The sequence below is a fragment of the Caloenas nicobarica genome, chromosome 3, assembly GCF_036013445.1.
Source record: "Caloenas nicobarica isolate bCalNic1 chromosome 3, bCalNic1.hap1, whole genome shotgun sequence".
NCBI lineage: Eukaryota > Metazoa > Chordata > Aves > Columbiformes > Columbidae > Caloenas > Caloenas nicobarica.
Genome location: NC_088247.1, coordinates 117,200,118 through 117,225,319, shown reverse-complemented (window position 1 = coordinate 117,225,319; position 25,202 = coordinate 117,200,118). Strand labels below are relative to the sequence as shown.

General features: G+C 38.4%; 1 protein-coding gene across 4 annotated transcripts in view; it reads left to right on the top strand.

Moving 5' to 3' along the window:
- The window catches only part of PLCB4 (phospholipase C beta 4), a 188,789-nt gene that overhangs the window by 122,624 nt on the left and 40,963 nt on the right, over positions 1–25,202 (top strand). For all 4 annotated transcript variants that reach the window (XM_065630534.1, XM_065630533.1, XM_065630531.1 and 1 more), the window contains 15 exons: positions 3,407–3,488; positions 4,603–4,703; positions 5,324–5,381; positions 10,185–10,293; positions 11,904–12,114; positions 12,737–12,830; positions 13,479–13,558; positions 14,030–14,114; positions 16,662–16,752; positions 17,672–17,767; positions 19,293–19,393; positions 21,116–21,151; positions 23,677–23,818; positions 24,459–24,543; positions 24,765–24,889. In XM_065630534.1, the coding sequence (XP_065486606.1) occupies positions 3,407–3,488; positions 4,603–4,703; positions 5,324–5,381; positions 10,185–10,293; positions 11,904–12,114; positions 12,737–12,830; positions 13,479–13,558; positions 14,030–14,114; positions 16,662–16,752; positions 17,672–17,767; positions 19,293–19,393; positions 21,116–21,151; positions 23,677–23,818; positions 24,459–24,543; positions 24,765–24,889 (1,496 nt within the window). The remainder of the gene's footprint in view (positions 1–3,406; positions 3,489–4,602; positions 4,704–5,323; positions 5,382–10,184; positions 10,294–11,903; positions 12,115–12,736; positions 12,831–13,478; positions 13,559–14,029; positions 14,115–16,661; positions 16,753–17,671; positions 17,768–19,292; positions 19,394–21,115; positions 21,152–23,676; positions 23,819–24,458; positions 24,544–24,764; positions 24,890–25,202) is intronic.

Sequence of the window (25,202 nt, the reverse complement as noted above, 5' to 3'; positions counted from 1 at the left end):
ATTTATTTCAAAAGTAGTTTGCAGCATGAATTAGTAAGGGCTCTACTATCCCATGCTGTGCAGAGGGAAGCTGAATCTTCTTTACATCTGGATGTTCCAAGGAACGTGCCATGTTGGCGTGGGTGAATGTAGCAAACTTTGGGGGGGGACAGGACTAGGAGAGATGTCAGCGAGAGGTTGGAGGAAAGGCGTAGAGGAGGAATATGAATGAAGGGGAAAAAAAACAGTCTGGGGATACAAGTAGGAAGGTTATTCTCTCAGAGAGTACCTGGCAGATCTTTTAAGCTGTAGGAATGTGTATCACCAGATCAGCTTTAGTTCATTTTTACATAGAAGTGCAGTAAAACCCACCTGGGAAATCAGAGCTCCTTGCATTTCTTTTCAGGTTTAAGACAGATTTTTGCAGCTAACACATGGCCATAGGAATGATGAGCCTTAAGAAGCTGAAACTTCTTAGGCTGTTGGTGGTAAATGGCATAAATATTCCTGACTCCTCGTTAGTACACTTGGGTGTTGCAGAGTGATAAAGGTTCTTCTTCTTCTGGATTTTAATGTACTCTGGGGCATAAATCTATTTCTATCAACCTACTGTGTTTGGAAGAGAATAAATTCTGGCAATTAGTGATATGAAAACCTTAGGAGAGCACAGATTAGTCTTTTGGACTTTAATAAATTTTAGCAGTCTGAGTCTAGAGCTACATCTACAGATCTTAACAAGGACAGGGCATTTGGTAAGATATTTTATATTTTCAGATTTTAACACTACTGTGAATGATGACTAAAAAGGTCAGCCTTTAAAAAAGATAAGTTCTGTTTGGTTTCTGCAACTTTCTGTTGGCAGAAAATGGATTTTCCAAATGCACAAGTTGCACCTGTTCAGCTAGAGCCTGTTTAGAAATGAGCTTTGCTCAATCTATGCTTATCCCTTGAATAACTACATTTAAAAGGATTTAAGTTAATTTAGCTTCTAACTATGAAAAAATATATATATAAAAAAATGAAAAAGCTAAACTATGAAAAATGGGGCCTACATCTGTTTTACCATATAGCTTAAGTTAATTTTGAAATTATACTTTTTTGATAAATATGTTTTGTATTGATTACTTCAGAGTGTCTGGAAGAAATATGTTTCAATACTTAGATGATGGTTGGAAATTGTAGTTTTAGATAATTTCTTCTACAGTGTAGGCAGTGGTACTTCCAGTTCTAGCAAAACTGATAAATGCAGTGGAACCGTGATAAAAGATTGAACAGTTTATGTGTTGGCTTGATTTTTTTTTTTTTTTTTTTTTTAAGTAATGGCTGGAAAGTGGTGGAGGTCTGAAGTAACCAAGTCATTTAATCCATCAGCAAGCACGATAGATTCAGTCTCAGATTTGAGAAATATTTCGAATATTTATGAGCAAGTAGATTGACATGTTACCATAAAAAGCCCCAAACCACAGTGGAACACAAGGAGTAAACACCCATATATATGTGTGGACCAGTAACTTCCCTGCATCTGAAATAGCCAGATTTCTTCTAAGGTGTACAACAAGGTGAATGTAAATCTGCTCAGATGAAGTCTGTTCTGACAGAGGGAAAAGTAGTTTTATTCACAATATCCTTAGCAAAATGAAAGTGTCATGCTGTATTTTTACAATATTTTCTGATTCATGCAGTCTTTTGTAGACTGCTGCTTTCATTACAAATTACTGCTATGTTTGCTGTCGTCTTTGGTGAAATAAAAAACAGTTTGGCATCAAAAAATAAGTTCCCTGCAGACATGGAATATTGGCTCGCAGTTTCTGATTAATTACTTATGCTTTAAACTTGCATTTTACATGACATTTATTATTGAAGCCTGATTCATTAGAACAGGCATATAATTTTTTACTGGGCTGGCGATAGGTTGTAAATTGTAGAGCTAACATTACTCCGTGTTTTAGAATGGATAGAAAAATAAACACCTGAAATTTCTTAAGCAGCAAGTGCCTAAAGTTAAACTCAGTCTATATTTTAGTGAAAACATCTTGGTACTTATCAGCTTTGGAAAATCAAATAACTTATTTAGGTGCCTAAATAGGGACATAGAAATCTAACTGTTGTAAGAACCCAGTAAAAAAAAAGACCAGGATTTTAAAAAATATTATTTTATCATTTAGATCTTTGGCTTCCTGATCTTAATTTTATTAATATGAAGATATTTACATAGGCTGTTTAGAGTATTTTGGAGAGTAAAACAACTGAATTGCCATGGCAACAAATAACAGCAACAGTTAGTTTCATGTCTTTCACCATGTGAAATTATTTAGTATGCATGAGATTAACAAAAAGTCTCACCAAACATTTGTCTCATTTGATGATGAAAAGCAACATATTCTTATCGGGCAACTGTAGAGTCTTTCCCAAAGTGCAGATTTTGTTAGCATTAGAAATAGATGTTGCATACAGACTTCTGTTTGTCTCTCCAAATTGAGACACCAAAATCAAGGAGTTGTGGGACACATCATTTTAGCTTAGACCCGACACAGAGGGAAGGAGAGCTGTCAAGTTTGGATCTACGTTTCCAGAGTTAGAGGTTATTTAAATTCATCTCAAATGGAAACAGGAACAGACCAAACGCTTCCACATTAATCACACCAAATAGCCAAGCTTTAATTGGATTTATTTAATTTCAAGCGAAACCAGTTTGTCGGTCTCATGCGTGGTGAAATCACCCCTGTTTTGCGGAAGGAGATGGATGTTAATCAGTTTGGTGGAAATACTTAAGTGGCAGCTGAGACCTACGTAAATGAGTTGTGTTTAATATGTCCAGAGCGCGGATATTCGTAAGGTGAGGGAGCATTCAAAGGGAGGAGGGAGCTCTGCAGCTGGCGCGGGAGCAGGGAATGAGATTCGGCATGCATGGAGGAGTCTCTTGCTGGTAGCGACTGCTTGAAAAAGAGGGAGGAAACTGCTATTGGGAATGGTTCATGCTGGCCTCATGGGTGCCCTGGGAGGCCTGGGTTAACACTTGGAAAGGAAGTCACCACAACCAGGAATGGCTGGAGGCACCAGTCTCCTCACTTGCAGAATCCGCGACTTTTTAAACACGGTCATTTATCTATGCGTGGCGTTTAAAAGAGCCAACAGAATAATGCTTTGCGTGGCTCTGTATCCCAGTATATTGGAAAAAACACTCTTCTGTTCTTTTTGCAGTTCATTATTTTGATATATTTTCTAATGGATAGCTTGTAGGCAAAGCACTGCTGCCCTGTGAAGCTTAGGGCAGTTTTTCAGCTGAGCTATTACTTGGAAGATGCTTACATTCATCACTTGAAGCCAGAGGAAAATGTTGGCAGTAAAAGCAAGAGAGAGAGAGAAGTGATTGTTCAAGAAGTGACTAACATTTCTCTTTTTTTTCCCTCACTCTTTTTTGTTTTAGCATTACCAGAACTTTTGCATCAGGTAAAACAGAAAAAGTGATCTTTCAAGCACTTAAGGAGTTAGGTCTTCCCAGTGGAAAGGTATGTAATGGTTTTGAATAACTTTTTTGTATACTAATAAGTTGATGAATCATTCACATTTGTAGCTGTGATCTAAGTCATTTGCATCACACAAAAACATGCCTGTTGTTCATAAGTAACTTATTCATCGTGGTGGGTTGTTTACTAAAACAGAAATGTAATTAAATGTGGATGACATAGTGGTCCTTAAACTGCTTAGATGAAGCTTCCCTTCTTTTCAGTTACAGACTACCTTCCATGCATTTATACAAAATATGTGAGCACAGAATGTGCACGTGATTTTTTTTTTTTTTTTTTTTTTTGGTGTGCTGTCCTCTCAGCCACATTCTCCTGCTCTTTGTCCCCTCCTGTTGGAGACCTGCTGTCCAGCTCTGTCCCACTCAGCAGGATGCCCTGCCAACAGCCCCGGAGAGGTGGTGCCTGGTGACAGTTGCAGCTTGTTGTTTTGGCTTTATTCCCTGCCCAGGCTCCCTTCTTTCCTTTTGGAGCCTCCAGCCCTTGGTTCTTGGCCTGTCTGCAGCAAGTGCCTGGTGAGGGGCAGCCCTGCAGGCTCAGCTCGCTGTCTCCAGCCAGGGGGAAAGACGTGAATCCCCAGCTGTCTCAGTGCTTGGCACCTGAGATGAAATTTTTCCTCTCTGCTGCAGTGCTCATCTTGTTCGGAGGAGGACGTGATACTGAATGTATTAATGTTAGCTCATAGAAATTTTATGTGCCCTGTATGAGAGCTGCTTTGCTTCTTAAAACCATTGCACCAAACCTGATACTTTTTCTCCATGTTCCTTGGCTTCAGTATAAGAGTCCTGAAGTTTGTACGCTATTTTGGGCTTCTGGGGTTTTTTTTAAGCTTCAGAAGAAAAATAAAGACTTCTTCAGTTCTGTGTTTATGTAGAATTAATGTTACTGTGAGGTCGGAATATAAGCACATCAAACAGATCTGTGATAAAGACAGATTAAGAACTGTTTTCAGAAAATACAAAAGAAACTAGATAACCATATACTAGGTAAAGAGTTAAAACAGTTCTTGATTGCTTTTGCTGATTTGAGATATGCTTTTGGGAAAAGAGCATGTAAGTTCTCTTTTACTGGATAAATGTACCTTTGCATTTTGTTACAGAATGATGAAATTGAACCTGCAGCATTTACTTATGAGAAATTTTATGAGCTCACCCAGAAGATATGTCCCCGAACTGACATAGAGGACCTCTTTAAGAAGATGTAAGTTCAAATTTAATATAATCTTGCTTTAAACTAATTTTGCTGTATTTTTAGTCCATATCTAATAGTAATAGAACAAGGTAAAGATTATCTAACCTTGAATGCTAGTAGCATCAGCAATATTTTAAGACAAACTCAAGTCTGTGTTTTTCCCCTTCCCTTTCAGACTGTTAATGTAAAAGTTCACTTTCTATTTTAGAGCAACTTTTACATGAATTAGAGAAAGCACCTGGAACTTTTTTTTTTTTTTTTGCATTGGCTTTACTAACTACCGTAATTTTAACTTGCTCCTGTAGGTGATTAACAAAGTATGTGAACTAACTAAATTAAATAAGAAATTTGAAGTTTAAAAGGTTTCTTCACTCAATTTATTCTCAGCCGGAGGACTTACATGTTGTTTTATGAAGTAATGTTTATTAAGTTGTAGGAAGTATGGGAGCTATACTGTGCCAAGCATAGACAGTTAGTATGTTTTCTGTGACTGTTCGTTTTAAGATTATAGAGCCACTTCAGGTAGAAAAGTAGGTGGTTTTAAAAGTATCAACAATGTCAACATGTAAATCATACCTACTGTAGCATCGTATATGAAAACTTACATTCTCTAATAAATTTCTTTTCAGCAATGGAGACAAAACTGATTATTTAACGGTAGACCAATTAGTGAGCTTTCTAAATGAAGTAAGCTTTTTCATACATTAACTACCATACAAGTCTGTCTGCCGTGGCTTGCTTCTTCCAATCTTTCCATTGCATGAATCATGTCATTATTTGCTGTGCTTTTGATCCGCTGATCTTTCCATTATGGTAACATCCAGGTGCAAAAATCAGCTCCAACCTTGTCTGTTGTTGTGCTTTCTACATGTTGGCTTTGCAGATTGCATCTGTTGATTACTTGCTGTTGTGTTATGTTGTGTGTTATGTATGTTTTATACATTTTATACTGTTACATTTAATGCAGTTTCAAGTAAAATACACCCGGTATTTTATTATAAGCAGTTACTTTACCTGTAGGCCACAGCTAAATATATCTGGTAGTCCTTCTAAATAATAGGAAAAATGAAGTAGGCTTTTATAAACAGTGGTTTGATTCTTCTCAACAGTATTATTTCAATCTATTACAAATCTAAGAGCTAAGTGGGTATTTTAAGATTTTGTATATGTTTTTTAAAATACTATATCTGCAGAAAAAGAGGAAATATTTTTATTGCTCTATTTCCCTAATGCAGTTGCTGAAAGAGTATTTATTAATAGCATTTCTTAAAAATATCATGAGTGTGCAAAGTACTTCAATAAACAGTGTGGGGTTTCTATTCCTAAAGCACAGTAAGTTTTAGAAGACGGACTCATTCAGAACTGCAACATTAAGTGCACTGTGTAGATTTGATAAGAACATACGTATGGAAAATAGGCACATTGTACTTGGTTTTGTACTTGTAGATTCTTGTCATCTGGAACACGGATAGCTGCTTTATCTCTCTGCATGATCTTTTAGGGACTGGGTGCATTACCAAAAATCTGCCCATCTAAAATTACTTTACTAGTTATAAATGTATTTTATATTTATAAATATATATGTTTATATATCTGATACTGCTATATGAAGATTCAAGCAATAAATTCCCCATATATCAAATTTAGAATATAATTTTCATTTTCAGGAGGCAATGCATGCCCTACTCTTCACCAAACCTGAATTACATGTAGAAAGAATATTCAAAAAATAGTGAGAAGATTAACAGCTTTAGGACTAATGGTTACACACTTGGGGCCCTGGTTCATATCCCCATAGTTCTCTCTATTAGCAAATTGGAGCAGGTGCTTAATCTTAATACTGAGAGATATTCTTTTGTCACAGCTATTTACAAAGTTCAGTATCTCAATGTTTGCAGGACTGGGATCATAGCTAAGGCATGTCATTTTTGGTTTTTGCATTGAAGAGAGGAAAGATTACTTTGTGATTGAAATTCTAAGTGATCACCCTAAAGTACCTCAGCCCCCCAATTCACTTGTGATAGGTACACTTCACTGCTTGAAGCACACAGCCCTGTCCACACATTAAACCATATTAGCTTCTGATTTTTTTTTTTAGTGTTATTCCTCATTTTTCAGTAAATTACTGTTTTATCATGATTTTAAACTTGATCTCTGTAATTGTTTTAGTTTAAAGTGTGTTACCTTGAAGCCCAAACTTCTGAAGAAGTGCTGCCAGCAGTTGTAAGAACTTCCTGGCTATCTCAAGGAACTGATTACAGAATTAAAATTGGATTGTTGTGCTCTCAGTTTTATATTGTTGTAGCAGTTCTTTTTACAGAATCAGAAGTCTTGTTTTATGGGCAGTATTGGAGAAAGATCCATCTTGTTGGCTACTTTCTTATTGACACAACACATTTTGCATTTTGAAATCTTGTAGTTGGCCCTTTGGTTGGTGACCAGAGCTGGGAAAAATTAGTCAAGTGATTTTACAGAGTAGGACATTCATTCTGATGACTGAAACTAATGCCTTTGGCTCTGTGCTGGAGGTCTTTTGGTCTCCAAATAGAGTTTAGAGTTTTGGTTGTGATTTGAAAGGCACTAAATGACCCAAAATCTCCCTTCTGAAGTGATCATTTCTGTCCCCTTGACAGCTGGCCAACACTGCAATTAGTGGTGTTTAATGCTGGAAAGTATAAAAAGATTATTATCTTTATATAGGAGAGGGGAGTTACTTGGCAGAGCAATTCTTCATGAGAGTCTTTAACCTAAATCATTTTGAATTCAGTAACCTCCAGGGCAGGTAGCAGAAGCTCTAAGTGTTACGGGTTTTTAAGGGAGCATGAGGGTACGTTACCGGGTATGAGTGGAGAGTGAGCTGCTTTCCTGGAGTTCTTCCAAACAGCTGTCTCTGTTTGATTTTTTAAATGCTGCTGGATGACAACTGATTTAATTGTGTATCAGTACTAAAGCTTCTCGGAAGGTTTTAGAAATTTACTTATTGTCAGGCACTGGCTATTTTGTCTAGGTCTCTTTGAAGTCAAATTTTGAAAAAATAAAATGTAATAGAAAAAGAACTGAGATCACTACTAGTGAGATTTGCTCCTGCTGTTCATTCACAGCAATAAATTAATAAGTCAAGTAACTGTCAAAATGGAAATTCAGTAATCTGACCAGGACTTATCCTTTCTCCTGGGAAGGAGGTATGAGGCGAACCTTTTCTATCCTGCTCTTTCCCACTTTGTTGCTCCTCCTCCCTCCTTCCCTCTTGCTTGTTCTTCCTCCCTCCTTCCCACTCTCCTGCTCTTTCTGTCTCCCTCTGGTTTTCATCTCCATGAAAGGACACCCTTCTACCTGCTGCACAGGACAAATTCAAGACGCAAAACTGGTTCTGGCACGTTGTTAACTGCTGTGCATCTTGGTTTGTATCCACTCGGAGGGGTTAGGGAGGCAAAATGATCTTTCTCTCTTTGCAGAATCACAGGGCATTCTTTCTCCCCATGCTTTCAGATAGTTCACCCTCAAACAGTTAAAGAACGTCTAGTGAAAGGGTGTCCTGTCTAAAACGGTAACTAGAACAATCAATACAGCTTTGACAGACATGTGCGATTAGGCCTGGGACATGTTTTCTTTCTAGGTGAAACTTCATGCTTTTAGTTTTGATCAGCTTTTGTGCTACAGCTTCCCTGTGCCAACAAGCCCAGTAGTGCAGAACGTTTCCCCAAGAGACACTAGTAAGCATTCATCCTTTTTTTTAAGAAAAATGTAATCAGTTGTCAATTTTGCTTCATTTTTTAAAGTAAGTAAACTTTAAAGACACACTTTTATTCAAATGGAAAATCGATAATGACTGATGATCATTGCTACAAGAACAGTCTTTTGCTCTTGGCTCCTTACAATAATGCTGGGACTCTTTCTCAAGATGAGTTTTGCTTTATCCCATTTATTTTCTCCTGTTTGCTATGACTAACTGTATAAGAAAGAGAGTAGGGAAGTGCACTTTTCTTGAGTTAAGAACCTTCCCTACTATTTCTTCCAATTTTTTGAAGTGGTGTATTGTCACTAATGGTATAAAGCTTGTCATTTGTCACAGAAGACTGTACTGTTGCATGCCAGCGTTGAGTTGCTGTTGTGTGCTGCTTAGCAAGTTATGTTCCGCATCCATCTGCTCTGATACCGTATTTCATCTGAGTTTTACATAGATCTCCAGACAGCTGATCTGTAGTGAATGAAACTGTTGTATTTCAGATGCTGCAGACTGTCAGTAGCATTACTTGAAAGATCGCTCCTTAACTGCATGATTAAATTGGCATTGGTTGTAATTTCTTGGAATTAATCAAGACATGCACTAAAGTATTGACTGTAAGAAAAGGAATCAAGTGTATATTTTTTGATTGGATATTGCTTTTTTCTTGAAAAATGTCAAAAAGTTTACACATAAGAAATTACAGCAAATGCTGATAGTGCCAAGCCATATCAATGCCATCCTGTCCACTCCAAATTATTGATTACCAATATGGGGGTGGCCTGTTAAGTTTCTGAATTCTGCTTAAACTAAAGCTTGAAAACTGTGCATCTACTGGAGTAAAAGAGTGTTTTCACAGTCATATTTATTTATTTATGTTTTATTGCATCTGCTTACATGCACTACTCCTTTTTCAATTTTCTTTTAATGGAGAATCAGGCACACAGTGTGCAGCTCTAATCCAGCATGGAGAGAAACAAAAGTAACATAGCACACATGAAGTGAAAACTTAAAAATTCCGAGATTTAGTAGTGTATTAGAAATCACTGCTAAATTGTATCTAAATATTACATACATTATGAAAACCTAATATTGTAAATTACCGTGAAATTAAGAGATGATACTGTGAAGCTCTTTTAAGTCATATATATTTCTTCTAAGAACCTATACTGTTTTTTGAATAGTTAATAACACAATGTTTCTACTATTCAGAAATAATCGTCAGTAGTTTCATATTTCTAAATTCAGCTTTCAAATTCTGTATTTATAGCATAGCTTTATTTTACTTTTAATTTTTACTTTAGCCTGTAGATACTGCTGAAGATATGCGTTTTTGCAGAGGTGATTACAGTGCCATCTGTCAAGTCCGTCAGTTTACATGACCTACAAAAAAGATTAGGGAGATAATTTACAAAGAGGAGAGATTTAGTTACTTATTTTCAACATTGCATTTGCACATATGCCACGTGCAGTCATTATTCTCATAAACAAGCAAAAGCAAGACCAGTTACATGATTGCACTGGGTTTTTTTTTTTAATACTTTTATAAACAAACTGCCTAGGTTTCTTACGAAAGATAATGTTTGTTTTCTGTCTAAAGCTAAAGTTACTGTTGAAATAGCCTGTAAGTTTTAGGTCTCCTTTTTTTTTTTTTTTTTTTTTTTTAAATGTCCATTCTTTCTTTCTCATCTGCAGTAATGAAATGCTCTTGGATGATAGCCATGCACTATATTGTTTTGCTGAATTCCGTTGTTTTCTAACCTTAGCATCAACGAGATCCTCGGCTCAATGAAATTTTATTTCCCTTTTATGACACAAAAAGAGCAATGCAGATAATTGAGACATATGAGCCAGATGAAGACTTGAAGAGAAAAGGTAAATATGGGAAGGAATTTAGTATTCACTGGTTTTAGGCACTTGGGGAATTCATTCCAAAGCATCCAATCTTTTAAAAGGGAGCTTACAGTCCTTGTGGTCAAGGAGCAAGCACTGGGGTGGCCACCCAGTGAACTAGATCAGGAAACTGATCTGCTGAAAAATATCTCCCCCTCAAAATCGATGGTTTTTCTAGGAGGATTATTTCCCTGATCCAGGTTGTAGTGTGGCTACAAAGACAGCCATCCTGATACAAAGTGGTCAGTGCACGTCAACTATCCCAAGGCCATTCTGATGAGCACATAGAGCTCTGATAAGTTGCTGAAGTCTCAGCTATTGTTTGCGCAGAATGCCTGCTCACCTGTGACTTTTTTCCACTAGATGATGCACTAGGAGTGCGTATCATCTCAGATAATTTGTGCTGCTCAGTGACCAACAAAATAAAAAATTTCTTAAAGTTGAAAATACCATTTCACCCCCTTTTTTTTTTCCCCTTCCAAAACTCAGAATCAGCTGAGAGGATTTGAATAAGACCTTCCAAACAGTTCACCTCTGGCTGACACAAAGTACAGAAAACTTGAGCTTCAGCAGAGGATTTATTTCAGAAAGCGAGGAGCAGAATGAAAAGCAGGATTACAGGAGTTCTATGTATAAGAGAAAAGTTGTCTTAAACAAAAGTAGAACTCCTGCAGCCTGTGCCTTAACAATAGCTGAGTGTTCATATGTGGCTTTAGGGAAAGCAATCTCCAAATTAGTGCCAGATAACTATTCTTTCTAGTGCCTGTTAGTGAGTAATCTGTTCTCCCCTAACCCAGATCATTTTTCAGTCTCTTGGCCACTTTAAAACTGATATTGCATTACTGATAATTCTTACTTTATCAATCAAGGGATAAATTTTAATGAAAACATTTTTTTGTATTTATGAAGCATATAACAGCAGATAAGAGAAAGGTGTTAAGAATTCTGTCCTCTCGATTACTGTCCATCCCATGTTCCTTGTAGAATATGGCTTGCTTTTCATTATAAAGGAATAAACCTGTATTTCAAACAGTCAACTTGAAGGTATCTTAGATTTTCCTTATGCTTTGCAAATGAACACATGCAAATGTTTTCAGGTACACCTCCACCTGTTTTTGTCAGTGGAGAACAGTCTCTGCACATACTGCAAGCTGATTAGCAGCGATGTAGCACAGTCAGGGCAGGACTAAATATGAAAGAAGGGAAAAAAATACTGTAGAAGACTGGTACATGCAAGCTCACAAAGTCCCAGAGCCCAAAATTGTTGGGAACATTCTGAGGAGATGTCACTCTTTATTAGCCTTCTTCTCTCATCCTCTTGATGCCTTAGGTCTAGTAATGGTGAGTGCTGGGTGTTGGATATTGAGCTAGGTGGCCATCTGATTTTTTTTCTTTTGTTATCTGGGAACACGATGGCAGGTTTTGCACCAGGGGCACAGTTACTGGTCAGCTTGGAAAACTGGAAGGGGAGAGCTTCAGTTTGCTTGCAGAAGACAGCTTTCGTACTAGGGTTCCTGCTCTATGAGACAGTATGATTCCTGCCCACTCTGAATTTCTAGGAGTAATTTACCACTCTTTCTTCTTCCTTTTAGGTGTCATATCAAGTGATGGCTTTTGCAGATACTTGATGTCAGATGAAAATGCCCCAGTTTTCCTAGACCGTTTGGAATTATATCAAGAAATGGACCATCCTTTGGCTCATTATTTTATCAGTTCCTCTCACAATACATATTTAACAGGCAGGCAGTTTGGTGGCAAGTCTTCGGTGGAGATGTACAGACAAGTGCTTTTGGCGGGATGCAGGTTGGAAGCAGGAGATAACAGCCTTTAATATTAGTGAATCTAGTACTTGAAACCTACATAATATACCTTGGTGTTGATATATTGCATAATTGAATGTATAAAGCTATTAGTGTGGTAAATGAAAATATACATATTTAAGACGCTATTTTTCTCAGAAAAAGCATTGAAAGGCAGTGGAATGTAAAAACTGATGTCAGGAGAGAGTTCGTGAGTAAGATAACAGAAGTTTGATCTTAAAATGACAACTGAAGAATTTCAGAGGGCTTTCCACTTTGTAATTAAGAAGTTTATATGTAAATGAGAATCAGTTTACGATTTCCTGCTTAATTTCTTGAAATACTGGAATGTGTCACAGTTAACCGAGTAAGAAAATAAATTAGAAGAGTGTTGCAGTGCTGAAAACATTAAAGTTCAGGTGTAAATATATTGACCCACACATATTATATTTAAGGTAGCATACCCAAAGTTTTAAAGCAGTCTGAAATTACACATGTGCAGCTTAAAATAAATTGTATAATACCCAAAACGGCTTCTTAACTTACTGCTCTGAACGTCACAGCTCAGAACTTGAACCTGTACTGAAACAATAAGGAATCTGACATCATTTTTCTTGGGCCTTTAGGTGTGTGGAGCTGGACTGTTGGGATGGCAAAGGTGAAGACCAAGAACCGATAATAACGCATGGAAAAGCAATGTGTACAGATATTCTTTTCAAGGTAAATGCCTGACTGCTATGCCTGGCAGTAAGTCCCAGTAGAACCCCTGGACAAGGATCCATGCAGGACACCCTCTCCTCCTCAGCACCCAGACGCTGCTCCTTGTGACATGGCGACAGACTGCGTAGGCATGGTTTCTTGTCCCTAGATCTTAGGGCTCATTTCTGACTCACATCATACACCCCCTGTGTCACGTCTGCCTTGCCATAGAAACTGCAGGAAGCAGGCTTGCTTCTTTTGCCCCATATTTTCACATCCTGTGGTTCTTTGCACCACAGAATGAATACCTTGTCTGTTGTCTGAGAAGTTCCTTAGTTGCGGAAAAAGCCTGAAGATGCAGGAGTTATTCTGGGAGTAGAAATTCTCCCTGCCAAGAGAAGATGGCAGTGGGTCCAGGGGTGGCATTGATGGGCTTGGGGTGAAGCTGCCATTGCAGCTGCTAGTGCAGCGAGGCACCTGTTGGGTGCTGAGTCCAGGGCGTTGCGGGGAACAGAGAAGAATGAGCGCATAGTTTGTTCTAGTTCTGCCTTTACTTAGCATATTTGAGACTCAGCTCTGTGTTTCTCAGAGTGGAGAACAAAAAAATCTGTTTGATTATGACTGTAATTTGATCTGTTCTAATTTGAATCCTATTATTGCATTTTATAGGATGTAATTCAAGCCATTAAGGAAACAGCATTTGTTACGTCAGAATATCCCGTCATTCTTTCATTTGAAAATCACTGCAGGTATGTGATGCCCTTGTAGGGTTTTTTTGTTTTGTTTTTTAAAGCGCAGTGTATGAGAGAGAAGATAAAGCTCAAAATACTATAATTTGAATGTAATTGAAAACTGTATAGGGCCATGCAGGTATACTGAATGTCGCTTGGAAGAGACTGTGCTTTAATATAGTAGTCAAACTTTATCTAGCTTAATACAGGCAATATTTTTATCTGTGGTAAAGCTGTGAAATATATTTGGATGTTCCATTAGCTGTGTTGGATACAGTTAATCTGCATTTTTGGTCTTATTAAATTCATCTGTGTCACATAATGGACTTTCATTGACAGTATAATTACAGTAAAGTAATACTTCTCAGTTGAGAGAAGGTGGGCAGTATATAATTTGAGATGTCTACATTACTTAGTATTATTCTATTTTGCTGAGTAATAGTGATTTCTTTTTTATATTTAAAAGTTAACCAACATTATGTTTTCCAGCAAATATCAGCAGTACAAGATGTCAAAATACTGTGAAGATCTTTTTGGAGATCTCCTGTTGAAGCAGCCTCTAGAAACACATCCAGTATGTTATATTCTGACAGTGCTTTTATTTTTTATATTAGCTAGATTTAAAAGAGGTTATAAACTGGAATCATATCACCCATACTGCTGTTCACTGCCAGTCCTGTGCTTTCAAAAATTTCTAGTGATTTTAGGTGTCTGTGCTTTTTGGTACAAATTCGTCCTTATCTGGTTTGTTTAATCTCTTCTGCACAGGGCTCTGGCAAGCAGCCTGGGGAAATCCATCCCCTTGATGCGTAACGTAATATCAGCACCTGCATAAAATACACCACATACATTGTATTTGCAGGTCATACGTAACTCTGAAATTGCCAGTCACTGTCGAAAAACAATTAATTATAAATTGCATGGTTTCAACTGAGGAAACCTCTTCCTTCAGCTGCACTTTGCATGCTTTGTGCTCCAGGTCAGGTCCTGCAGTCTAGGTGGTCCCCACTACTGCATTAAGAATTAAATTAAGCATGAAGAGTTCCCTGCAGCCTCATTTGAACTAACAAGTGCACTGTAATCTGCATGCACTTCACTCTCCTGCATGGCAGGAGATAGTAACAGACACTTCTTCACAAACACAATATTTGAGACTTAATAGCTTGTTACCCAGTGCTTGCAGCTACTCCTCCAGGCCTTGCTTACTCTCCTGAGCAATGTGCTCAGTCTGCCAGCAGCCACCCAAAGCCTGCAGATACTCTTTGGTGCTGTGGGGACCATGGCAAGGAGGCCTCTGCCTTACCTTTCAGCTCCTGTCCATGTGACCTCTGCCAAGGGGCCTCCTGGCGTTATCATCTCTAGAACTGTTTTTCGTGGCTTTCCTTGCACTTTACAGGGACAGCAACGCACAAGGCTCAGTGAATATTAGGTTGTTGCCCTGAAAAGTGCATCCCAAAGAACTAAATCTGTAGTGTTCCCCTATGATGTGTGTAGCACCTTGCCACATTCCCCACAAAAGACAGCTTCCAGCCGCTTTCAGGAAAGCCTAAAATAAGCTGGCCAAAGGCTGCCATGCTGCTATCTCAGGGCCCTGTATTTAAGCCTCAGCTGCCTGTGCTCTGTAGCACCTACTGATCCTTCTGCATTTTGTGTCCATTCCTTCTCGTGGGTGAATTCGGTCCCCAGCTGCTCAGAAAGCAAATGTTGCGGAGATGGCAGGAGGAGCATGAAAGGTGTATTTTATGAGTGCTTGTTTTCTGGTACCTCGACTGGGAGATGAGGGCAGGCTTAAGAGGGACGTGGCGCTGGTGGAAGCAGATTTGGTTTTAAGTAAAAGCAAATGTTTGTCCAAACGGGCATTCAGCTGTGCCCTGTGCTTGGGAATGCAGACTGGCATCCTAGAAGCCCAGGGATAGATGAACTCTGCGGCACTGACATCTAGTGGAATTACAACCCAAGTGCTCTCAGAAACAATTGTATTTTCTCTCCATCCAACATTCTGAGACTCCCCTGACAGAGCTAGCCTGGTGGTTGTGGATGATCATTACCCTCCTGCAAGGAGGTTTGCACCTGTTGTTGTGGGATTGGGTTGATTTGGGTTTTTTTGCTGGGTTGTTATTTGTCACCCCTGCTGCTTTTATTTGATATCAAGTTGTGGTGCTTTGTCCTTTCGTTTCTTCATCTAGAATGCTGCTTCTGCATAGCTCAGAGTTGGATTTAAGGATAAGACCATCTGAATATTTTTTCTAAGAATTTTTACTGGTCCTGGAAATATCTTCTGTTCTTGTATCATGGTTCACTAGAAACCACAGTCCATTATAGCAGCAACTCTCTGTGTAATGTTCTTAGCAAGTGTGAGGTGGAGAGGGTGATAATTACTATTCCCAAATCTCAATTACCATTCCAAATCCTCAGTGATGTGATGGGGCTTAAACCAGAGCGTCTTACACTTTTTCTTGTAATAATGTTTTTTCTCCTTCCCCAGACTGAAACAGACCTTATAGTTGTTTTTCCTTGGGTGTGTTAAACTTGCCATTTGCCTTTCACAAATACTGGAGATGTGACCCTGTAGCCATACTGGCAAAAATAGTCCTCGTTACCTATCTAAGGACTGGGCAGTGTTCTATTCACCAGTGCCAGCCAATTTCTACTCTGTAAATGTGTGGGCTGCCTCACTTGCATTGTTACAGCGTGAAGGGACCATAAAAGGTGACTTATTTAGTGATCAAGCAACTAAACTGTGACTTGGACAGTGCTTGAACCACAGGAAGAGATGGGAGGTAGGATGTCCTCTGATGAAGAGTCGTAGTCACATCCCTGCCCACTGCTAGGCAGGAGAGAGCAGGTGTTTTGCCCAGTGCACCTGAGGATGGTGCAGGCTGGAGATCGATGTGCTGGTTTCAGCCAGCAACATTTCCCTGAGCATGGCTTTCCCATAGGATAGGGAAAAAGCAGAGGAGACAATGTAACTACAGTCACACTCCCTGTCAGGATTTGTGTCTGAAGTGGCACTGCTTGTTCACTGCCCCTTACCATTGCTATCCTCAGGTCAAAATCCCAAATAGGGATACAAAGAGGCCAAGCAGCTGTTATTAAATGTTTTCTTTAAATTATTTTACAGCTTGATCCTGGTAAAGCCTTACCCTCTCCTAATGACCTCAAAAGAAAGATTCTCATAAAGAATAAAAGGCTGAAACCTGAAGTAGAAAAAAGTAAGTAACGCTGTCAAGTATTAAATTAAACAAAAGTCTGGACTGATACGAATAGGCTTAGTTACTAAAGTTTCCAAATTGCTTTTACTTTAGTGTTGGAATAGTATGACTTACATGTAAATGATACTTTGTTCGCACTCGTGTTTCCTTTGAGTGCCAGAGTCTAGGCCTTGATATCATCATGTAGCATAGGCATGGATAGACCTAGAAATGTAATCCTGAGACTTCTATGAGACTGCTGTTTGAGCTAAAATATAACAGATAGAATCTCTTGTAAATTCTGCCTACGCTGGCATGTTTGCATTGCTCTGTTTTTCCAGGATAAGCAAAAAATGAAATGGAATTTCAAATTGCTCTTCTTGCTGTTGTTACTAGTTCCGATATTTATCTTCTTTCACTAATAGTAATATTGCTATATTAGTTTCCAGTATGGCTGTAGTGATAAACCCTGGTCCTTCTCCATTCAAAGATAAGCATGGAGACCCACCACCAACTTCAGTCATACATGATTGTGTTCATACTAAGTGAAATGCATATGGGAACACAATTGAAAATCTAGGCACTCTGCCTCCATTTGCATAGATCAAGTGCCACAGAGATAGCTGTCCATTTATTTTTTTAAAGAAGTAATATGATTGCTCCAGAGATGTTTGCAGTCTATGGAAATATTTTTCTTAACTTCAGTGAGCTTTGGATATAGCACTTACTGACCACTTTTCACATCTAACAACTCTGTATGTCTACCAATGCTCTTACTCTGTAAAATTTTATTGCTAACTGAAAACTTAATCTTAGAGAACCCATTAATTAAAAGTAGCTCTCAGGATTAGAGAATCAATGATGATTGTTCTCATCTATTTCTTTGAACTACAAACTGTTCTTGTCATGACTAATTTATTTTTATTTTTCTTATTAACAGAACAGCTTGATGCTCTGAAAAAGATGATGGAGGCTGGGGAAACTGCAGCTCCTGTAAATATCCTAGAGGATGATAATGAAGAAGAAATAGAAAGTGGTGAGGATTTCATATAGAAGGGCTCTCAAACATTGCCTGTAGTAAATCAGTAGGCCAGCATGAGCAGCTAGGATACATGTTACCCACCTGCCTGTGGTCTGGCAGCAGCAGTAAATCTGGGCTCAGTGCAGGACCATTTGTACAAACCTCCAGCCTTACTATCTATCTCAGATATGTACCGCAGCTGCTCCTGGCTCTGGGGCAGGCTGTGGTAGGAACGTGAGCTCCCTTGGTGGTACCAGTGGTAATTCTCAACTTCCACTTACTGTTCAGAAGTCATGTAAGAGCATCAACCAAGTGAGATTTTCACTGTGTGTATATGTGTGTGTGAGAGAGAGACTGGAAAGCTATGATCTTTGCTTTGAAAACAGATTTTGTCACTATTTTTAATATTTGTGTCAACATCAGATTGGATTATTGCATTACACTTTATAAGGATAAAACAAGGAATAGGATTTTTCTTGCCAAACTTGAGTTATGTTCAGTGTAAGCATCTAGATCTGAGCTAGTGATGTGTTTATGGCCAACAGAGTAAAACAGACACATCGAGGGTGTGATTCACCTGGTCTGCTTTAAATGTCCACCTTCAGAAGAGGTAAATCATGCATTGCCTGTACCAAGGTGCTGGCCTGTGACCCCTGTTGTACTGAATGGCCCAGCTTTAGCCTGCCCCTTGGTCCCCTCCTTGATTTTTTGGGGGTTTTTTTGTTTTGTTTTTTTACTAGCACAAAGCCACTGCTGTTGCAGGCAGTAGAGGGCCTCATGAAATATATTCTTTGCAGTCGAAATCTGGTATCTGTCCTTACAAAGCTAAAAAAGACTGAAGTACAACAATTATTTGGAGAGCCCTCTCAGTATCTTTCTTTAGGAGATCAAGGAGCACAGAGGAGACTCTACTGCTTTGGAGGCCTATTTCCATTGGAATGCTTATTTCTAATAGTGCTCTTATTGTGGTGTGTTATTAATTATGTGCTAGACCACCAAGAGGCTCAAATAAGTATTTTCTAAAACTGTTTAAATTCATATGAATAATGTGATTAATGATTTTGTGTCTGTAAGAGACCTTTTTAGATTCTTTGAGTACACTAGGTTCTGATGGAGAATCGCCTTAAAAGCAAATTAAAATGATTCCCTGTAGTAGGGGCACATAACAATGCACATGAGAAGTCTGGACACGAGCAACTTTTTACATCTTTATTTAAAGAACTCTGCCTTCATTTCTTGTTATTTCCCCAAGCCTATTGGGGTTTTTTTTTTACGCTTTTGCTAAGCAAATTATACTGATTTCTTCAAAAATACCCTAACTGAAATTTTTCTTACTGACCATGTCAAATCTGTTAGAATCTCGTGCCTTAGCTGAAATTTACTACTAATGCTTGGAAATCTAAAACTCTGGATTTTATTTCTGTTTTTAAAAAAATGCCAAAACCAAACCTGTGTATTCAACTGTCATTCGTATCGCGTCTCTCACGAAAGCAGCAGTTGCTGTGCTTTTTGCACTGATCAGTCTTTCTTTTCTGTGCAGCTGACCAGGAGGAAGAAGCTCATCCAGAGTACAAATTTGGAAGTGACCTTACTGTAGATGATTACAGTCAAAAAGAAGCTGTTGCCATCAGTGTCAAAAAGGTGGGATTGCTTCTTATATGTTTCTTTGCAAGCTTTCCATGGAGGTGGGTGTAAAAGACACTGTTTTCTGGAAGCATCACAGCACATGTTGTCAGAAGGTCAAACACAAGATCTTGACCGGATTCCTAAACTTCAGGTTCACGAGAAGACAAAATTTTGTAGCCGAAAATACTCTGCTTGTTCAGATAGAATATTCATTGGGGAAACAGAATCAGTGTGTAGGGAAACAGTATAGAAGAAGTGGATGATTTGATAAAAAACACTAATTAAAGGCAGAAAGCAGTTTCCTGCTTCTGGTATTTTACTTTGCATCTCAGTTGCAGAGTCCTAATATGAGGTGGAACATCAGCTTCCTTACTCAATATTTTTTTGCAAGGCTGCATCCGCTGTCTTCATTATAGGCATTCCCTAGGTCATTTTTTATTGTTCACTCTTAGAGCACATTCTCCCTGCTACCTGCAACAATGAAGGCAAAATAGGACTATCATTCCCCGGTGGGGTGGTGTGGCAGGTGGGCTATTCCAGGGAGCCCGCTGGCAGACAGGGTAAAGTCCTCTGTGTTCCACTCATACCCGATGTAGTACAGTTTATCAGTCTGTGCTCAGTAACTTGAATATTACTTGACAGTAATTAGATACAGGATATTAGAATTCAAAACTAAGGCTGGTCTGGCACTGAAGGTGTTATTGCTGCCTGGTACAGAACAAAACCTACATGTGAGTGCTAAGATACCTTATGAGATCCTGCTCCTCTGTCACTCAAGTATTTTGACCACTTCTCTCCTGCCTGGCTACCTTTGGATCTTACTCCACGTAGAAGTATAGGTATGGAAAATCTTCCATAGCACAGGTTGCTCTTGGCAGTATTTCTCTAGCAGTATCAGAGAGACATCACACCTGCCGTCTTGATATCTCTTCAAGTCAACATCTTTGCTTCTTCAGGACTTTTATGAATCTTCCCACTGAAGTATGGTTTAATGTCTTTGCTCTAGGGCTAGTTTCACGTAACTACCTGAGTGTCATGGGGCTTGATTTGTTTTTGTTTGGTGTTTTTGTGGGGGTTTTTGTTGGGTGTGTGTTTGTTTGCTTGTTTCAGATTAGTTGCTCATCCTCAGCATATGCCCTTGGGTAACTTTTCTGCTTCTTTGCTGATCAGTGATTTGATCCTTATTCTTTGGGGATGTACATCCAGTGCCAAGTCAACATTTATCTGTCTTAAGATTCTCAGTAGTAGCAGCATATAGTTAAAGATAAACAGCAGACTGTCCCATTGCAAATAACGTCTTGAGATAGGCCTTTTCCAAATGTGGACATTAAAAGCACAGTTTATGGCAGTCTTAACCCTTAAGTTTTCAGAGCCTGGGCAACTTGCATATCCAGCTCAGATGATCTTTTGTGTTGTCTGGGTGTGTCATTCTTTCATTTTTCTCTGAAACTTCCTGGCCTTGGCATCTAGTGATAGCACTGGTTTGGGCTTAACTGTCTGCCGTCCTCCTTCCTTTTCCCATTGCTGCCCAGCTGTCGAATTTCATATCTGCTGTACGCAAATTTGAAAGAAACTGCAAATTTTTGCAAGTGTATGGGACAGATAAGCCACACAGGAACGTGGAAAAGGGTATACTTTTTGCTAAATGCATTAACTTTTTGAGGATTTTTTTTTCCTTATGTGAGTGTTTCCTATTGCTTTTTCTTTGGGTAATGTATATGTATTTTTTTCCCTTAGGCTGTTGAAGATTCTGAGCAAGAAAACAATAAAAAGGTGACACATAGGATGTTATGTAGTTTGTTTTATTGCTTTATATATAACATACATATTACTTACCATGCATTCTCAGTGGTATAATTAACAATTTTATGCTCAGTTTCACTGCCCCTACAAAGTATTTTCGAAAGTGACTCTACTCCTTTTCTCATCTAGGGTATCTTCTGCTGTACTTTTATACTAGGGTTGGGGCTCCGTGACTTTTGCCTGCTTAGAAGCATCTGATCACAGTCTCAAATGTCGTGCACTGGGAAACAGCAGTTCTTTGAATGGTGTTGAGATGTATCATCCCTGCTTCTTTTTTTTTTTTCCTCTTCCCTTACCCTGACTGCACGTTGTTTTCCTCTCTTTTTCCTCCTTTTGCTTTCCTTTGGGACTTCTGCATTTATCTTCTCCCAGGAATCCCTTCTGTAAGACTCTTCCCACCTCCTTCTGCTCTTCTCCTTCCTTTTCTTCTCTCATGAAAGCTACTTCTGTTCCTAACCACACTTTGTTTCAGTCTATGTTGTTTTGTAAGTGGATTCTGCTTTTCTTGAGGGGGTAGGGAGGTGTAAATAATCTAGAGAGATCAACTTTTCCCCATTGTTTTCTCGAGCCCCTAAAAGGGTCCTGTCCTGTTTCAACCATTCCTTTGTTTCCATAGACTTTAAGAAAAATTCCATCCTTACCCCTTTCCAATTCATAGTTTTAAAGTTGTGAACACCGCAAAGAGTACAGCCCGTTTGCTCTATGAATTATGGGTCTGCAAGTAAATAAGATCAAACCAATGACCGGTAGATTGTCTTAGAACATTGTCTTAGAGCTGGTGTGTCAGTAATGCAGTCATACAGCTGTAGTCTGCAGGGTACTATTCCCTTGGCACTAAGGATGCATAAACCCTTCTGACTTCCTTTTCACTGCAATTTGTTACGTAGACATATATGGATCAAGATAGCAAAATATGATTAGCAATTCTGAGCAGTCAGCAGGAGGCACATTGAAGGAGCCTGGTTTTTAGACGATGGGTGGTCAGTTCTTCCTGAATTATTTGGCCTTCCAAAAATGAAGACACTGGGAAAGGACTAGGTCATTTGAAGAAATTTGGCCTTAATTTGATCTGAACTCTATTAACAAACGTTAACCTAATAACAAAAAAATGCCTGTATTCTACCAGTAAAGCTATGTACCATTTGACATATTTAGAGAACAGATCTGTGAACCCTCAATATGTGTATTTCTGAAAGGCGGTTGGGTTGAGCCCTGGTGATCAGCATTAAAATATGGTGTCAGTTTGATTTCATGGGCCACTGGAAGTTTAATTCAGTCTAAAATGCACATAAAAGCACATGCACCTGGATTTATTTTGATAACTCAGCTATTCTTTGCATTCAGAAAATGACGTTCATTGTGACTCTAATTGTCTTATCAAGGCATAAATTGTTTCACTTCACATGGAATTCATTTTTTTGAAATGTGTCCGCACAGGTACATGCCCATAATGTTGGCAAGTAGTGTCACATTTCCTTTATTCTCCCATCTCCTGGGTAAATAAGTTGCAGTAGTGTATTCTGAAAATAGAAATCTATACTGTAAGAATTTTTGAATATATTTAGTATTTCCTTGCAGAAGTTCACTGTCAGCCTACAGTAGGCTAGATTTTTTGGTAACTGGTTCGCTGGTAGGAGAACAAGCAAAAATGGTTATGGGAAAAATGCCATGAACAGTAAGCCTTGCAGAGTTTGCTTAGATTGACAAGATCTTTCTTTTTCTTTCCTTTTTCCAGTGGAAAGAGTGTGTTTCAAAGTGGTTTAGGGAAAGGAAAGAGTTGGACAGGCAGATCCACATGAGAAGCGCTTCCTATTGTGGATTTCTAGCAGATAAGCTACTTGCAGAAAACTTTTCAAGTTCTGTTATAAATATAGTGCATCATTATGTGAATGATGTATTCAGATTTTTGTCATTTGAAGTGGCTGGGAATATGAGCTTGGTACTGTGTCTCTTGTTGGTCTTGTTACATCTGTTTGTCCATCGAGGGTTGTAATCCCTATATTTTGATCTGCTTTTATTAGCGAAGGTTTGCAATTGAACCTATATGTGTTTTGATGTTGAGAAGGTTCAACTCAGTACCAAGTATGCATTACTCCACCACAGTTACTATCAGAAAATGTATATTACACCACAATTGTTAGGAATTTCTTTGGCAAAGATAGATCATTATCTCCCACCATTGTGCAGTCTGTTGTAATTTTTCTCTTTTGTCCCAAAGTTATCCTACTAACATCATGTAATATTTACCCACTGCTCGGGAGCTTTTCTATCATCAGTCTTGTTGCATGCGTCTTGTAACATTGAGAGTGTTCGGTGAATATATCAGTAAGAAAATAAATTGTAATCGGTGACATTAAATTTCCACTTTTCCTGTATTAATTTGCACTTTCTTTAACTTTCTGCAGATTTGGGTATGATTTTGTATCACATTTGAAAATTCCAACAATTGTTTTTGCACACACAAATAGTGATTATTCTTTTTAATGTGTTTTCAGGGTTTAGTAACTGTTGAAGATGAACAAGCATGGATGGCATCTTACAAATATGTAGGTGCCACAACCAATATACATCCATATTTATCAACAATGGTCAACTATGCTCAACCTGTAAAATTTCAAGGTTTCGATGTAGCAGAAGGTAACATAAAAGGTTGAATGAAATAAAAGTATTTGTCTGCTCATTCTAGGTAGTTTTTTAATCTCTACATTTTCTGAGTCTAGAAACGGCGTAAGACTTTTATAGTTTAATAAGAGTCATGAGTATATTTTTAGATCTCTGTTTTCTTGGATGTAAATTCAGCATGTTATTCCTTTGGTCATCCACACGGAGTCAGTAAATTACTGGGAGAACATGAAGCTGATGAGGTTGATTATATTCTATAGGCCTTTCCAACTACACTGCTTTTTGTAGTTCATCTTTCTGTAAAGTAAGGTGAGTGTGATTGTCACAGCGGTCAGCAGTTAGCTGATGCTTTCATATTGCACACTAGACCATCTATCATGTTGTTTTGCCTTATCTAGCCACGCAACGCAGGCTCTGCATAACAATTCTGTCCTAAAAAAAACTTGAAAGTTTTGTTGATTTCCCAGAAGAGAAAGAAAAACGCAAGTCAGAAATATTATGAAATTTCTTTTCAGTATAATTCGATTCCGTGAGTGACAGATAATGGGGAAACAGACCAGAATTTGTTATTTCCTGCTATTATGTATAATGCATGATTTTGAATTTTGATTTGTCGTTACAGAGTGTTTTAACACGTCTTGTCTTTTTTTTCTAGAACGTAATATTCATCATAATATGTCCTCTTTCAATGAATCAGTCGGACTAGGGTATTTGAAGACCCATGCCATTGAGTTTGTGAAGTATCCTTTCACCTCCTTATACCATTTCTCTACTCATACTACAAATAAACAACGAATGTACATTTTCTAGATTTATAGTGTTCCATGTCTGTAAAGGAAAAGGGAAAGTAGTTCATAGGATGTGAAAAAGTAAGATTAATGTAAGAGATATTAAAGATACTAGGATATGACCATACATTTCTATGATCTTTTTATTTCATTTTCCTTGATGAATTATACAGTTATAATAAACGACAAATGAGTCGGATATACCCAAAGGGAGGCCGTGTGGATTCCAGTAATTACATGCCTCAGATTTTCTGGAACGCTGGCTGCCAGATGGTCTCACTGAACTATCAGACCCCAGGTACGCACCAACGACCAGTGAACTTCAATCCTAAGAGTGGTTTGGGCAGTAACTCTCAAACAGATGCCATGGATTTGCTTCTGGCATTTTTTGAGGAAACGGACATATGGCTAAATAATACAGTGGGGTGGAATTATAGAAGCGTAAGACAAGGAGCAATAAAAAAGCCATACAGAGATGCAAAATTCAGTTCCCTTTTACAGAAAAATAATAGACTACTGTAACTTCTCACATAAATGTTTTATTAATAAAAAGTATTAATTACAGGGAAACCAGTGTTTTCACAAAACACAGCTTCGGCACAGTTGGATGC